The sequence below is a fragment of the Octopus sinensis genome, linkage group LG24 (genome assembly GCF_006345805.1).
Source record: "Octopus sinensis linkage group LG24, ASM634580v1, whole genome shotgun sequence".
NCBI classification, from domain to species: domain Eukaryota; kingdom Metazoa; phylum Mollusca; class Cephalopoda; order Octopoda; family Octopodidae; genus Octopus; species Octopus sinensis.
Genome location: NC_043020.1, coordinates 15,282,702 through 15,301,134, shown reverse-complemented (window position 1 = coordinate 15,301,134; position 18,433 = coordinate 15,282,702). Strand labels below are relative to the sequence as shown.

Here is an 18,433-nt window from a genome sequence, read left to right as displayed (position 1 = left end):
AGTACATCTCTGTAATATATATATATCATGATCGCTGCCAGAGCGGCTACCTGGCCTTCATGCCAGTGGCATGTAAAAGACACCATTCGAGCATGATCATTACCAGCATCACCTTACTGGCACCTGTGCTGGTGGCATGTGTAAAAGATTTGAGCGAGGTCGTTGCCATTACCGCATGACTAGCCCCGTGCCGGTGGCATGTAAAAGCACCCACTACACTCTTGGAATGGTTGGTGTTAGGAAGGGCATCCAGCTGTAGAAACTCTGCCAGATCAAGATTGAAGCCTGGTGCAACCATCTGGTTTGCCAGCCCTCAGTCATTCATCCAACCCATGCTAGCATGGAAAGCGGACGTTAAACGATGATGATGATGATTGCAGTTTTCAAAATCAGTATGTTATACCCTTGAATATCATGAAGGGTTAGCATCCAATCGTAAAACTGCCTCAAAGAATCCCATCTAACTTATGCCAGTATGGAAGGGGAAAAAAAAACAATCATGATTAATTATGATGAATTTCTGCAGATTTCATTAATAAAATTCCACTCACTAAGCATTGGTCAGCTTGAAAGTAAGAGAGAATACACTTGTCCAAGATGGAATGCAGTTGGATTGAACCTGAAGCCATATGGTTGTGAAATGTACTTCTCAACCACATAGCCATGCCTGTACTTAAGTTACTTTAAAATTTACCTAAATTACTGTATATTATCCATTCTCCCTAAAATTATAATACAAATAAAATAATATACTAACCAAGCTGGTCGAGTTGTTTATCTTCTAGTAAACGATTAACAAGACTATTGCCCTTTTCTATAGTACATACTGCAATATCAACATTTTTAAAACCTCCTCTAGGGGTCTGGCTGCCAAGGAAACCACCAACACGGATACCAACTTCATCACATAAAAACTGAAATTATATTGATATATACATACATATATATATATATAATATATATATATATATATATAAAATAATAATAATAATAATAATAATAATAATAATAATAAATAACATGAGGGAATATTATTCCAAACTTACAAGGAAAAATTCAATTTAGAAATACTAATTCAAATTTCACAAAATATATATATATATATATATATAAATTAGAAAAAAACTACCTTTTATCAATTCAATAATGAAAAATTAAATTATACCATTTAGAAAAATTACATCTTATAGAAAGATTATATATAAGATAAAACATAGAAGTAATGTGCAAAATAATAAATAAAACGTATAGTAGGCTTTCCTTTTAATCCTGGTAATAAAATCTTTAATATTATTAATAAGTCTAAAAATAAATTCCTTTCTAGATGGTATAGGAAGATATTTCAAAGAATAATTCCAAAAAAAATGGTTCTATTTTACCTGTAAGTTCCATAACTGATGAAAATTAAGGTAAATACACTCAGATTTCCACCTCAGCATCCGAAACTCAGAGTTTTATCTTGGCTATTGTATAATTGTCACATATTAATTTACAGATAAATTTCCTCTATTTACATAATATTGAGGTCTCTTTCTTTCTTTTGTTATCTTACTGTTTTTACCAATATATACATATTTAAGGGACAATATATGGATTCAAGTAATCCGGTAGTACTCATAAAAAAAACTCTTTAATGTATCATTCTACAAAACATATCTATATATATAAAACTGTAGTTGTGTGAGTGTCTGTCTCCTTCGATTTAGATTCCTAACTCCTCCCACATTTTGAGGTGCAGTTTAACCAAATTCGGGTATCTTATAGTCGTGATTAATATCGAGCCCTTCTGGCTATTAGCGCGCGTCTACGATGAGTCTACGATTTTAAAAATAATTTAACATCATTTTTTATTCCATTTTAATGCATAATTTTTTGTGTGTCGATGGCGGCGGAGTTGGCGTCCACGCTCAAACACCTGCACCTGTGTTTGCTTCTCCCCCTTCTTCCCTCCCTCGTGAAGCTGTGGGAAGGGAGTTTAAGGAAATCAACGTCGTAATGCGTTGTCAAGGAGACCAGCGTTCTTTTAGAACGACTTCATGGCTTGAAGACACCAAAACAGAAATGGCTAAGTAACTCTCTAAAAATGCTTATATAGTTATTTCCCTTACAAACCCGAGCAATTCTACTGCTAGTAGAATATACAGAATGATACAAGAGAATACAATAAAGTCATAAATGACAAAGAAATAATTTGATGAAATTTTATTTAGTATTTAAGAAAGAGTTTCTTAGTCCAAAGCTTAAATTCTGGATTATTTTGAAGAAATTCTTTGCATTTTGCATTAATGCAGACATGACGGTAATTTATTATCAAAAATAATAATATAAATTATTTACATGTTTTGTTGTAATATTAGGATTTCTTATTGTTACATAAAATTTTGTCAATACATTTTTCTGTCATTTACAACCAACCAACCAAAAACATACATACATACATTATATATATATGCACACACTTATGTACATGCATTAGTGTGTGTGTGTGTGTGTGTGTGTGCACAACAGCAGTACCTACCATCCAAGATATGGGAGCAGTATCCCACTGTGGGTTTCACAATCATCTCATTACCATCAACATTTAATGGCCATTTACCAAACTGGCATGAGCTGGATGGCTTGACAGGAGCTGGTAAGGCCAGGGGCCACACCAAGTACCATAGTCTGTTTTGACTTGATTTCTACAGCCAGGTGCCCTTCCTAATGCCAACCACTTACAGAGTGTACTGGGTGCATTTTATGTGGCACTAGCACCCACACCAATGCTTTTTACATGGTACCTTGCTTTTAGGATCTCAGTTCTGTTGTGGTGGGCAGGTCTTCTTGAGTACAGCTGTGCACCACACACCTCAGTCCCCTGTCATCTCCTTCATAAGGTTCAGCATTTACAATATAAATATGATTGTAAAAGTCTCTTATCACACTGACAAAGTTAAAGGGAGATATATGTCTGCTAGATTCTTTTAGACTCAGACTCACCTTGAAATACTGGACTTTTTCATGAGCCACAGACACAAACGGCAGAATCATTATGGCTTTTTTCTTAGTTTCTAAAACCCGCTTAAATATTAGCAATTCGGCAACCATAGTTTTACCAGCACTTGTCGGAGCTGAAAACACCAGATTACCACCATCTAAAAAATAGGGAACAACAGTTAGTGACAATAATCAACATAAATGAAACTAATGACTGCTAAGTAAATGAATTCCTAAACATGTTCTTTAACCATTTAGCATTCAGATTATTCTATCATACTTATTTATTCATGCATTATCTTGTAGCTTTCAGATTTTCAATGCAGTAAGCATAATTATAATTGGGGTTCAGCTAGTTGCTTCACCATATGCCGAACTTGGAGGTGAGATTTGGGATTCCTTTTCTGCTACTATTCTTATAGTAGCAGAAAGGGATTTTAGCTCCAATTTCTAGGTTCGGTGTGTGGCTGAGCCCTAAATTTTAATTATGTATGTATATATGTATGTATGTATATATATATATATATATATATATATATATATATATCCACACATGCACACACACACATATATATATCCATAAATATGCCGGTGGCACGTAAAAGCACCCACTACACTCTCAGAGTAGTTGGCATTAGGAAGGACATCCAGCTGTAGAAACACTGCCAGATCAGACTGGAGCCTGGTGCAGCCTCCTGGCTTCCCAGACCCCAGTCGAACCGTCCAACCCATGCTAGCATGAAGAACGGACATTAAACGATAATGATGATGATGATGATGATGATGATGATGATAAGCATGTTCAGTTTGGCTCTACTCTTAAGTACTCACATTTTGGCTCATCACAGATGGTTGGGTCCCTCTAGCTTTACTCAGGCTGTCCATCCCATCACATGACAGACCAGCCAAGTGCACCACCATTAGCTATAGAAGGAAAGTCTTTCTGCTATTTCTTCAGTGAGGTGAGTTGTGTGGTGTTAAAATCTTCAGCACAGAGTGAGTTTTATTCCACAAGCAGCCTCTGCTATCCTTCGACGCATACGTTTGTTCCTGTCCACCAGCAGAAGTTACGTCTCATTTTTCCTGTTCTATCCAGCATACACCATCACTATGTACCATGTGCTTGTTAAACCATTGTGTATATATTCTGACCATTCCTTCAAGATGTATTTCTACAGCTTTGCAATCTTAACACTTTTCAACAGGTTGAATAAATCATTGAACTTAATCCTGGTTTCCTTATTCTTTGATGGACCTTGATTTATCAAAAGGTTCAGAATAGATATCCATACATTCCTTCATTCTGGTGGTGTTCAATTTTTTAATATTGACAGCTGCTAAACTAGATGTAGTAGAGCATGCAAATTTCAGAGTATGTCTATTAAATATTTCAAATATTTTAATGTCCAGAAAATTCACTATGCCACAGTCCTAAATTTCAAAAAGTTTTTTTCTTTTCCTTTTTCTCTCTGCTACATTTATAAAATGAAGAGTTCCATCTCTATGGAGACCCGCACTACCATTATTCCTGAGAATTCATTATTTGATACAGTGTAATATCATCATCATCATCATCATCATCGTTTAGCGTCCGCTTTCCATGATAGCATGGGTTGGACAGTTCAACTGGGGTCTGGGAAGCCAGAAGGGTGCACCAGGCCCAGTCTGATCTGGCAATGTTTCTACAGCTGGATGCCCTTCCTAACGCCAACCACTCCATGAGTGTAGTGGGTGCTTTTTACGTGCCACCAGCACAGGTGCCAGACGAGGCTGGCAAACGGCCATGATCAGATGGTGCTTTTTACGTGCCACCGGCACATATATATATATATATATATATATATATATATATATATATATATATATAGATATATATATATATATATATATATATATATATATATATATATGTATGTATATATATATATATATATATATATGTATATATATATATATATATTATATATATATATGTATATATATATATATATATATATGCATATGTATATATATAATATATATATGTATATGTATATATATATATATATATGTATATATATATATATACATATATGTATATGTATATATATATATGTGTATAATATATATATATATATATATACACTTACTAGACCTGTAATTTGTACTGAGTTACTTGAACCCATTGTTATGTCAAAATTGTTAAGATTTTCTAATCTAGTAGCTATCCTCAAATTAAATAAAAGTAGCATTGTCAATATATTGCCTAGTTAATCGTGAATTTTTCTTAGTAAAGATAAGAGCTTTGTTGAGGAAAATAGGGGTAACAGATGAGTCGTATAGTTTGAAATATCTATTTGTATAAATTTAGTGTCTGATTTTTAATAGCTTTAAACTAGTTTATTACTTTGAAGGAGTTAGATCATAAACTTAATTCAGTTTCCTTTGTCAGCATTGGTACAAATCTGGTTGATAATCTGCTTGCTTATTCTACCTCCAATGGCAAATTAATCTAACAGAAAGACAATTCACAAAGTTGGGTTTGTGGTCTTCTAAGTTTATGTGAGACATTTTAGGTGAATAAGGTTCTGTTCTATCCCACAATTTTAATCTGTTTATAATATTTTTTCCTTCTAAATTAATATTATACAAATTAGAAACAGAAGTTAGTTTATAGTCTTTATGAAATTCTTCAATCTAAACAACCAAGAACAGAAGTCTTTGGAAAATCTAACTCATTGGACTTTTCCATTGCAAGATGAGTCTTCCAGAATTTACTCCTTGTATATACACAGCCATGCCTGAGCTTAATAAGAAATAATTCGAATTAACTAATAGTTAATTAAGCATAAAGAACTAGAACAGACCAAGAGATTGTGTGTGTGTGTGTTTTGTAGTGACCTTTCAGTGATGGTGTCCATAATAAGAATCTGGAAAGAAAAAGTATAAGCAGAACAAAAGCTGAACTTACTCAGAGTTTGTCCAGTTGAAAGACACTCGGCTTGCCATTGAAACATTTCACGTATTCCAAGAATATGATACTGTTGTAATATAGGTTGTGGCAAATTCCAGCTCGAGAGCAATAGTTTGCTGTTTCCAACATTGGCTGGAAGGAACAACAGAGAAAATTAGTTCAATGCCACAAGAAACGGAAGACCAAACATTTAAACCAGATTTCAGCAACATTCTTCAATAAGTACTCCCTTTTACTCTTTTACTTGTTTCAGTCATTTGACTGTGGCCATGCAGGAGCACCACCTTTAATCAAGCACATCGACCGCAGGACTTATTCTTTGTAAGCTTAGTACTTATTCTATCAGTCTCCTTTGCCGAACCGCTAAGTTACGGTGACGTAAACACACCAGCATCAGTTGTCAAGCGATGTTAGGGGGACAAACAGACACACAAATATATACACACACACACACACATATATATACATACATATATACGACGGGCTTCCTTCAGTTTCCGTCTACCAAATCCACTCACAAGGCTTTGGTCGACCCAAGGCTATAGTAGAAGACACTTGCCCAAGGTGCCACGCAGTGGGACTGAACCCGTAACCATGTGGTTGGTAAACAAGCTATTTACCACACAGCGACTCCGATGCCTTTCTTTTTAGGATGACTGTAATTTGACAGAGATTTGGGTACTTTTTCTAGCATACTGAGTGACCAAATAAAAGCTTCCTCAATGGCTCACTACTTTGTATGTAATGTCCATTTCTGGTATGTTTGGAATATCGGTAGTAGTACCATTCATCATCATCCTCATCATTTAACATCCACTTTCCATGCTGAATGGTTTGACTGGAGCTGGTAAGGCCAGCAGCTGCACCAGACTTCATTGTCTGTTCTGACATGGTTTCTACAGCTGACATGTTTTCTACCAACCACTCCACAGAGTGTACTGGGTGTTTTTAATGTGGTACCAACACAACTGCATTCCTCCAACTATTTTGTTGGTATATTTTGAAGCATGAAACAAACTGCCAGCATCAGTTGTTAGTTGTCAGAGCACTGCATCCTTTAAAACTTCCATGCTTCCTGAGACTCGCCAACACTACACCTGATTTTTCTCCCCTCCATACACACACAAGCATGTATCTGACTCATACACTGTTTGCTTTCCAGACATTTGTACATTACTGCATATACTTTATATGCACTTTCTGACAAGTTGTGGTGCACAGAACACTGTACACAATAATTTCATTATTATTATTATTATTATTATTATTATTATTAAAGCCAGGTTCCAACCCAGGCTGCAGTAGCAAAGTCTACCCACCACACTTCTCAGCCCATCATCACTGCCTGAAGGTCCTGAATACATTGCAGGCCAGCATTTACAATCAAGTTGTCGATCCTCAACGGGATTCAACCAATGCTTGATAGCCATCTGGGATCAAATCAAAATGGATTTAGACCAGGGAAATTCATAACATCTCAAATCTTAGCCCTAAAGCATATCATAGAAGGAGTTAAATCAAGACAGCTGCCTGCTATAATAACCTTATTGAACATCAGCAAAGCATTCTAGTATAAATACAATATCAGAATTCATCAAGGAGAAAACAATAGATTAAATTGATCCCCAGTAACTAACAGGTATTGTTATCAACCCTGAAAGGAAACAAAGTTCTGCATTTGTTTCTTTGGTAGAACAAAGGAAAAGTTCAACTTGGTAGAATTTGAATTCAGTATGTAAAGACTTAAAACAAATATCACAGTCATTGTGCCTGACAGTCGTATGGTTGTGCCAACCCTTGCCTTCAATATCTTTATTAAATAAGAACTTACTTGTGTTTTGGTATTCTTCCAGCTTCTGAAGACTAATAAATGAACCTTCATTGGGATTTTTAAGAGGTGAATCTTCGTCTTGAACCTGGCATATTTTCTCAGTTGAAAGAGGATATCTTGTTAGAGTGGTTGGCCCATCATTACAAATATCTTGACTGGGTAAAGCACAGACAGACGATCTCTTCACATTAGAAAATTCCTTAAATAAAAACAGAATAACTAATAAACAAAAAAAAGGGTCTTGCTCTAAATGTCAGATTCCTCCTTCTCCTCCTCATCATCATCACCACCACCACCACCACCACCACCACCACCATCATCATCATCACCACCACCACCACCATCGTCATCATCATCATCATCATTTAATGTCCATTTTTAATGCCATTTTAATGGTTTGGATGGTTTGACCGGAACTGGTAAGGCCAGGGGCCACACCAAGCTCCATTGTCAGTTCTGGCATGGTTTCTATGGCTGGATGCCCTTCCTAATGCCAACCACTCCACAGAGTGTACTGGGTGCTTTTAATCCAGCACCAGTACTTTAGACGTACAATCAGCACAAATGCTATTTATGTGGTGCCAACACTGATTTCAGTTCTGTTGTGGCAGATGGATCTTCATGAGTACAGCAAGGCGCCAGATATCTTCACTTAATTCATATTTCCAACTCTTTGTGTTTATTATTTGCTAACACAGAGCATCACTAGTTTCTCTGCATTTTACTGTTTTACACAGGAAAGTAAAAGTTTCATTTTACTTCTTTGGAAAGAAAACATTAGTTTGATTGTTCCATTTTCTCTAGCAAGAATAACAACATAACTGTGTGGAAGCACTCCGTCTATTACGACGACGAGGGTTCCGGTTGATCCGATCAACGGAACAGCCTGCTCGTGAAATTAATGTGTAAGTGGCTGAGCACTCCACAGACACGTGTACCCTTAACGTAGTTCTCGGGGATATTCAGCGTGACACTGAGAGTGACAAGGCCGGTCCCTTGAAATACAGGTACAACAGAAAGAGGAAGTAAGAGTGAGAGAAAGTTGTGGTGAAAGAGTACAGCAGGGATCACCACCATCCCCTGCCGGAGCCTCGTGGAGCTTTAAGTGTTTTTGCTCAAAAAACACTCACAACGCCCGGTCTGGGAATCGAAACCGCGATCCTACGACCGCGAGTCCGCTGCCCTAACCATTGGGCCATTGTGCCTCCACTAAAAACATAACTAAATATGCTTATATATAGTGCTTTGATGTACTCAAGAAGGTCCGTAATCCATAGCAGAAGTGTTAATGCTGCTCCCCTGCTGAAGAAGGTTGGCCTGCAAGAGCTCTGCACTGGTGCCAAGTGAAGAACACCTATGACAGTACCATGTAATAGCACCTGTGCTGGTGCCAGGTAAAAGCACTGGTGTTGGTATCATATAAAAAGCACCCAGTACATTCTATAAAGTGGTTGGCATTACAAAGGGCATCCAGCCATGCCATAGAAACCAAGCCAGCTCTGATCAAACTGTCGAAACCATGCCAGCATGGAAAATGGATGTTAAATGACGATTATGAACCTTGTGTCTTGAGAACATCATTACACCACACATCAAGAACCTTACAAACCAAATACAAAAACTTATATATATGAGCCAGAGCCACATAAAAACCACTCAGGACACTCTGCAAAGTGGTTGGCATATATATATATATATATGTATGTAAATATGTATATATGTATGATGTGTCTTTGTGTCTGTGTCCCTCACCATTGCTTGTTGGTTTGTTTACGTCCCCAAAACTGAGCAAATCAGCAAATAAGTTCAAGCCATAAAAGAAAATAAGCAATGCGGTCAATCCATTTGACTAAAAGTTCTTCAAGATGGTGCCCCAGCATGGCCACAGTCTAATAACAGAAATAAGTACAAGATAAAAGGATAATACAATATGAAATAATGTTTAGAAATAACTTACATGTATTAGTTTCCCCGACTTTGAATCATTTCTCTGACTGTTTTCCATGCTTTTCCTGTAATAAAGACATTATCTACAGCAACATGTTTACATTAGACAGAGACATACTGACTCATCAACGTTGTGCTACACAAATATTGAACAAATAATATTATTAAATATCTATTTAAAAAAATACAAGCTGCAGTGGGCAATGCATTCATTATTGTTTTCCCCTCTCTCTCTTTCGGAGAGGCACTGAGCAGCTATACGCACACATACACACACGGCAGTAACTTCCACCTACCGAATTCAATCACAAAGCTCCGGTCGGCTCGGGGCTATAGTAGAAGACACCTACCCAAAGTGCCACGCAGTGGGACTGAACCCGAAACCATGTAGCTAGGAAGCAAGCTCCCTAACCACACGGCCATCATTTTCCCAATCTGCCTTGTAGCATGTCGACCAGGTATTTCATTACAACTTTTGAAGATGAACTACACATCATCTCATCATCATCGTCAAGAGACCCTAAAAGGAAATTCCAAACATGTTCTTAACTACACACAAAATATGAGGACAAACTGTTTTTAATTTCTAATTTTTTCTTATTTCCTAATCTTTGAATTTCTATTTTTAATATTTTTGATAAACTGGACAGACATACTGAAACCAGCAATCAATCTATATATATAAAGCCGAAGTTGTTTGCGTGTGACAGGCTTGGTAGCCTTCAGCTAACACTATCTCCTCCGAGACCCTGCGGTGCAAGTTGACCAAAATTGAGAGTATGATAGAAGAAGGCTTGCTCTTCATTCCGAAGAAGATAAAATTCAAATCGGACCATGTTAACACCAAAAATTATTTACATCAGAAAGGTGCTTTTTTTCTATAAAAATCCCTATTTTTTATGATTTTTTTACTGCTGTGTCGCCATTTTTTGGTGTATTTCAACCAGAAAAATGTTCACTTAACCCTTTAGTGTTTAAATTATTCTGTTAAATGTAATACTTCTTCATTCAAATTCATCATCATCAACTTGAATTAATCATGCATTATCTTATAGCTTTGAGGTTTCAATAATGTCACTATTTATTTTTAGAGTGTCAATCTAGGGGAGGTGTGAGAAGCTAGATATCGCCAGTTTGAATATAAAACATGTAGAATATTTGAGCCGGATATGGCCGGTTTAAACACTAAAGGGTTAAAGAGAATAACAAGCTACATAAGGCTAAATTTTTACTTTTCAAAAATTTCAATTCTAAAGGGTCGAAACAAACCTGAGCAACACGGGGCGATACTGCTAGTATTTTATAAAAGTCACTTAATATAACAAATATTAAAAAATCTTTAAACATATCTCCACTTTTACTTTTTAACTATATATACATGTGTGTGTATATATATACATATATATTACATATATATATATATATATATATTATATATATATATATATATATATATATACATATATATATATATATATATATATACATACATACATACATACATACAGATTCATACATACATACACATATATGTACATGTTTGGATGTATATGTGTGTGTGTGTATCATTGTAAAACACAAGCATTAAGTACTAACACTAATCCTTGTGTGTTGAAACTGATGAGAGAGAGAGAGAGTCCATCATTATGTGTCTGTATAGATGTAATATCAGTACTGGATGAGAACTGGTGTATTCAAACAGAAATACCATGTGGTATTAATGTCTGGTCAAGTTATCTCCTCTTTCATTTTGTACTATACAATACTGATGAAATAAGTACCTTACATAGTACTGGAGGTGATATAATTGACTAAAACTTCTGAAGGTGCTCCAGCATGGTCACAGTTTTAGTAACTGAAAATAGTAAAAGAATAATAGAAGGAAGATTTCCGTCAAGGGAACGGACTTGATGGAAAATAACAGACGTCAAGAGGTAGAGACTAGACATCAAAGAGGCAAAGAGTGACTCACACATTTTTGTTCCCTGCAATAAATGCCCCCCAGTTCTTCTATACAGGCCTTGGCCTGAACAGCCACCACCTCAGGCATCAGGACCTATTGTGGAGGCACATGGCCTAGTGGTTAGAGCAGCGGACTTGTGGTCGAGGGATCGCGGGTTTGAATCTCAGACCGGGCGATGTGTGTGTATATGAGCGAAACACCTCTGGCAGAGGGTAAAGGCAAACTTCTGCTGACTCTTTCGCCACAACTTTCTCTCACTCTTTCCTCCTGCACCATGCAGCTCACCTGCGACGGACTGGCATCCCATCCAGGTGGGAAACCTATACGCCAAGGAAACCGGGAAACCGGCCCTTATGAGCCAGGCATGGCTCAAGAAGGAACAAACGATCAGGACCCATTGCATCCATCAGAATGAAGACATTCAATCACTCACTACAGATCAACTAGAAAGGCTTAATTTAATTGATAATTAAATCAACCCCAGTACATAATTGGCATTTTATTGATTCTGCTAAGATGAAAGGAAAGGTTGACTTCAGCAGGAATTGAGCTCAGAACACAAAGAGCCAAAAGAACTACCACAAAACATTTTTTTTTATAACAATCTAATAGCTCTACCATGGTAGTGCAATAAGCAGTCTTATAACTAACAATAATAAAAATGATTTCAAATTTTGGCACAAGGCCAGTAATTTCAGGGGAGTGGGTAAGTCAATTACTAGACATCAAAGAGGTAAAGAGTGACTCACACATTTTTGTTCCCTGCGATAAATGCCCGCGGCTCTTCTATACAGGCCTTGGCCTGAACAGCCACCTCAGGCATCAGGACCCATTGTGTCCATCAGAATGAAGAAGCTCAATCACTCACTACAGATCAACTAGAAAGGCTAATTAATTAAATCAACTCCAGTAGTGTTCAACTGGTCCTTATTTTATCAACACTGAAAGAGATGAAAGGCAAGGTCGACCCTAGCAGAATTTGAACTCAGAACATAAAGACAGACAAAATGCCGCTAAGTGTTTTGCCGAGCATTTTAACAATTCTACCAGCTCATCACCTTAATAATAATAATGATAATCCATTCTACTGAAAGCACAATGCCTGAATTTTGGTGGGAGGGGCGAGTCAATTATATCAACCTCAGTACTCAACTGGTACTTATTTTATCAAATCCAAAAGGGTGAAAGTTAAAATCAACCTCGGTGGAATTTGAACTCAGAACAAAGACAGATGAAATGCTGCCAAGCATTTTGCCTGGCATTTTAACAATTTTTATTTCTTTATTGCCCACAAGGGGCTAAACATAGAGGGGACAAACAAGGACAGACAAAGGGGATTAAGTCGATTACATCGACCCCAGTGCATAACTGGTACTTAATTTATCGACCCAGAGAAGGATGAAAGGCAAAGTCGACCTCGGCGGAATTTGAACTCAGAACGTAGCAGCAGACAAAATACGGTTACACATTTCGCCCGGCATGCTAACGATTCTGCCAGCTCGCCGCCTTTCTAATGATAATAATAACAGAGGTCAAAAATACCGTTTTTGTTTTCTGTGTGTCTTTGGAATTCGTGAAGTTTTCCTGTGAAGAGATCTGCATGTGCTGCTAACAGCAAAGCGACCAAGGAAGCGTTGGCCTGTTTGTCCAGTCTTTGACACTGACATCTTAGAATGATTCAAGTAACAGACAATTACTTGTAATGGGAGAAGAAATACATTTCTATTTCTGTCATTTTCATATCATTTCTGAAAAAAAATAGAATTAGGGTTTTAGCAAGAATTTCTGACAAAGCTATGAGGCTTAACCCTTTCGTTACCAACCCAGCTGAAACCGGCTCTGGCTCTGAGTATAAATGTCTTGTTTTCATAAGTTCTGAATTAAAATCTTCCACCAAACCTTAGTCACAATTTATGTTCCTAACACTAGCTGAATGATAACTAAGTTGTGTTACTAAATTCTTTGTTATATTTAAAGTAATTGAAAGAAACACAGAGCATCTCAACAGCAATATGGTAACAAAAGTGTTAAAACAGATGTAAAAATGAATGATACATAAGTATGAAGACACTTGGGCCACTGCTAGTTCTTCCTGTCTTAACCATTTTGATACCAACCCGCCTGAAACCACCTCTGGCTCAGTAGTACTAATGTCTTGTTTTCAAAAGTTCTGAATTAAAATCTTCCACCAAACCTTAGTCATAATTTATGTTCCTAACATCAGCTGAATGATAACTAAGTTATTTTACTAAATTCTTTGTTATATTTAAAGTAATTGAAAGAAACACAGAGCATCTCAAAATAAATACAGTAACGAAAGGGTTTAAGAGTAAAATTAATTTAACTGACTCTAGAATACAATTGATATTTATTGAAAGGTGTTGATCTCAATGGCATTTGAACTGAGGCTGCAAAGTGATGAAACTAAATACTGTCAGGAATTTTACTTACCATTTTACCGATTCCGTCATTCACCACCCTGAAATTAGATTTCAATAAGATTGTTATTAGAATGTATGTTTACAATATATATTTCGATCAACATCAATGGAAATTGCAGCTGTGATACCAGTGCCGGTGGCACGTAAGAGAACCATCTGAACGTGGCCGTTGCCAGCGCCGCCCCTGACTGGCCTCGTGCCGGTGGCACGTAAAAAGCACCATCCGATCGTGGCCGTTTGTCAGCCTCGTCTGGCACCTGTACCGGTGGCACGTAAAAAGCACCCACTACACTCACGGAGTGGTTGGCGTTACGAAGGGCATCCAGCTGTAGAAACACTGCCAGATCAGACTGGGCTTGGTGCAGCCTTCTGGCTTCCCAGACCCCAGTTGAACCGTCCAACCCATGCTAGCATGGAAAGTGGACACTAAACGATGATGATGATGATGTTTCAAATAGTTTGATCCCTGCTCATCAGCATCATCATCAAATGTTATCACCATGGCTGGTGGCTTCAACAAATGATGTACTGCAGACCAACAAGCCATTTGCATTACAAAACTCCAGAAGCCTTGTTCCCTCCTCATTTCTGGAACCAAAGCCACAAACTCCCTGCACACCATAAAATCCATCAAGAGTGTTTCCCAACATGACCATTGAAGTCCCCCAATCATGATGATAACAGCATTGTCTTTTGCTGTCAAGGTAGTCTGCAGAGGAAATTCATAGAAACAGTCCCTCTGAACATCTGCCAGTCTGACATGTGGAGCAAATGCAGAGATAAATGCCGCTGTTACATTAAACAAGATTATCCTTAGCTTAATAATCCTATCACACACAATCTGGCTACCTCAATCACCTTAGTCACACATTTCTCCACCAGAAGATTAGCTACACCACCTACTTTACTTCTGCTGCCCACCCAGAATTTTGTGTGTGCTTTTCTGTCTCCTTGTATTTGACATTATATGATAGTTGTAAACAAGCATCACTGTGATACAAGTTCCATCCAATTCATGTGAGCATGGAAATGTGGATGTTGAAACACTGCTGCTGCAGAAGATCTTCCATCATCACTGATCTCTATTCACCCATCAAATGGATAAATACACATCATAGTCACACCTAGTTTATGAGCAGTTACAGTACATCTCCTATTTCTTTACTACCCACAAGAGGCTAAACCCAGGGGGGACAAACAAGGACAGACAAAGGGATTAAGTCGATTACATCAACCCCAGTGCGTAACTGGTACTTAATTTATCGATCCCTGAAAGGATGAAAGGCAAAGTCGACCTTGGCGGAATTTGAACTCAGAACGTAACGGCAGACGAAATACTGCTAAGCATTTCGCCCCGCGTGCCGCCTTCTTTTCCTCCAGTTCAGTCCTCCTCTTATGAAACAGCTTTGTAGGCAACTGTAGATAACTCTAGATGACCCACGGTCGGGCATGGATTTAACTACAGCTTCACCCCTCACATTTCTCTCACCATTGCCAACCACAATATTTGCATCTCATCTTGTTGTACAGTTGAGTGACATGTCTAATGAAAGTGGCAGACTTACCAAGCAAACTGGAAGTATTTGGTTAATTTTGCCTTCCCCTATGCCATTATCTTGTTTTGATAGTGGGATGTGATTTGAGGGTGATTTCACTAATGTTTTTAGCAAATCCAGATGATTTAATTGTAGCCAGAGTTAATAAAATAGATTAAACCAGAACAATAGCTCCCTTACCACATGCATTATACCTACTTCTTCCCCGTCCCCCATAGGGCTCCAACAGACAACCCAACCATGCCATCTCTCAATTATACCCCCATCAGGCGACTGTATCAACCCTCATAACATTTTTATGTTGGGGAATTTTCAGAAAATTTTTGCTAATTTGTGTTCTCCACACAGGAATTCATTCGATTATAAAAAAATATTTGTGTGTGTGTGATTTAAGGGTGATTTAGCTGTTATTTTTAGCACATCTCACGATCACCTGATACCTATTTCTTTATTACCCATAAACATAGAGGGGACAAAAAAGGACAGACAAAGGGATTAAGTCGATTACATCTACCCCAGTGCGTAACTGGTACTTAATTTATCGACCCCGAAAGGATGAAAGGTAAAGTTGACCTCGGCGGAATTTGAACTCACAACATAGTGGCGGACGAAATACCGCTAAGCATTTCGCCTGGCGTGCTAGCGTTTCTGACCTACTTCTTCCCAACTCACAGGGCTCCAACAGACAACCCAACCATGCCATCTCCCTCTTATACCCCCACCAGGCGACTGTATCAACCTTCATAACATTTGTTTTTATGTTGGGGAATTTTCAGAAAATTTTTGCTAATTTGTGTTCTCCACACTGGAATTCATACGATTATAAAAAAATATTTGTGTGTGTGATTTAAGGGCGATTTAGCTGTTATTTTTAGCACATCTCACGATTACCTGATGTCTCTGATACCTATTTCTTTACTACCCACAAGGGGCTAAACAAGGACAGACATAGGTATTAAGTCGATTACATCTACCCCAGGGCGTAACTGGTACTTAATTTATCGACCCCGAAAGGATGAAAGGTAAAGTCGACCTCGGCGGAATTTGAACTCACAACGTAATGCTAGACGAAATACCGCTAAGCATTTCGCCTGGCGTGCTAACAATTCTGCCAGCTCGATGCCTCTGATACCTTCTTTCGTTTCTTTGCCACCCTGGCATGTTTTGATGTTTCTCGATATTTTTTTCTCTCCACAAACACAATAAATGGAATGATGATGATGATGATGCATTCAAGGGCGGTCCATTGCCGGGATCTCGGCAAAAAATTCGGACTGTCCGTATTGTAAAACTCTGATTTAAAAAAGAAATTCGAAAAAGAGTGGAACTTTCACTGATTTATGGGGAGGTCGGAAGGGGTTAAAATTTTTTTTCTTCTTTTTTAATAATCGTATGAATTCCCATGTGTAGAACATAAATGGGCGATCCTTCGGTATAAGTACCGTAAGTACCAGAAGTGGCTCCCGATACTTACGGTACTTTACCGAAGGATCGCCCATTTACATTTCTGAAGATAACAGAAACCCTTTTCTCCCACCCCTAACCCTAACCCAAACCCTATATATATATAGGGAAGTGGCTCCCGGTACTTACGGTACCTTTACCGAAGGATCACCCATTTACATTTCTGAAGATAACAGAAACCCTTTTCTCCCACCCCTAACCCTAACCCCCATATATATATATATATATTAAAAAAAACACCTTTTTGAAATGTATCCGGTACTTCCGGTACCTATACCGAAGTTACGCCCATAAATGCGCAAAAGTTTTCTGAAAATTCCAAAAAATGGAAAAGTTATAAGGGTTTATATGAGGTGCTTAAACCAGAATTCCGCCACGTTCTGTACTTAGGTGGTGATGGTCATTATTTACTATAAGTTTATTCCGAAAAGATTTCTGAATAATCTCCGTAAGATTTGTTCGTGAAACAATATCATTCAAAGAAATATGACCTGTTCGAAGCCAACGAAGTTATTGTTTATAAACGTTCTTCCTTGCTTCATACGTAAGATGTTGTTTATGGTTTGCGGATCTTAGAACACGTTTTTGGTGTTAAAAGAAAATAGGAAAAGAGACAAAATACCTTTTAAGAACAGGTGGTCAACATGGCTATTTGCCAGCCTTAATCCCTTTCGTTAAATAGTCCATAATATTATGGAGACAGTGAGAATTATAGTAAAATAAACAGACATCAAGTTCGTTGCTTTCTTTTTCAAACGTCGTGTGAAACACTTTCAATGGTTGAAATCTACATTTGCGCGCGCAACTTGTCACGGCCGGGGTGTGGAGGCGGCTTCACAGCTGATTGTTAGACTTGCTAGAAATAACAACCAAATTACTATTTTCTTTTTAATTATGCACTACTTACTTAAAACAAGAAAGAACATATTAGATAGTATACATTTAGATACATATATACACTAAGACTGAAAAGTGGGACAGTCACAACTAGAATGTTTGGGATCATTGGCTGGCTCGAACAAGGTTGAGAACTCTTCCTGCTAGAAATAGCAGTCACATCTCGTCGAATCACACATTATTGTCTTAAAACAGACAAATGCATAGAGGATAACATAATGCCTGATGTAAAAAAGACAGTCATGGATGGAATGCCTTTAATCGTAGGCTTACTCGGTTAGGACTGATCTAGTGTTAAATCTTTTTAACTTTCGCTTGTTTCTGTCATTAGACTGCGGCCATGCTGGAGCATCGCCTTGAAAAATTTTTAGTACTTTTTTTTTTCGTTAAGCCTGGTACTTATTA

General features: G+C 37.6%; 1 protein-coding gene across 2 annotated transcripts in view; it reads right to left on the bottom strand.

The window, feature by feature from the left end:
• Positions 1-17,955, bottom strand: part of LOC115224089 (DNA polymerase theta-like) — a 59,793-nt gene extending 41,838 nt beyond the window's left edge. For both annotated transcript variants that reach the window (XM_029794891.2, XM_036512810.1), the window contains exons 1-8: positions 17,754-17,955; positions 14,122-14,149; positions 13,213-13,418; positions 9,718-9,772; positions 7,761-7,959; positions 5,927-6,061; positions 2,980-3,134; positions 758-914 (exon numbers count right to left, since the gene is read on the bottom strand). In XM_029794891.2, coding sequence (XP_029650751.1) covers positions 758-914; positions 2,980-3,134; positions 5,927-6,061; positions 7,761-7,959; positions 9,718-9,772; positions 13,213-13,337 — 826 coding nt within the window. In that variant the 5' untranslated portion in view covers positions 13,338-13,418; positions 14,122-14,149; positions 17,754-17,955. The remainder of the gene's footprint in view (positions 1-757; positions 915-2,979; positions 3,135-5,926; positions 6,062-7,760; positions 7,960-9,717; positions 9,773-13,212; positions 13,419-14,121; positions 14,150-17,753) is intronic.
• Positions 17,956-18,433: the final 478 nt, after the last annotated feature.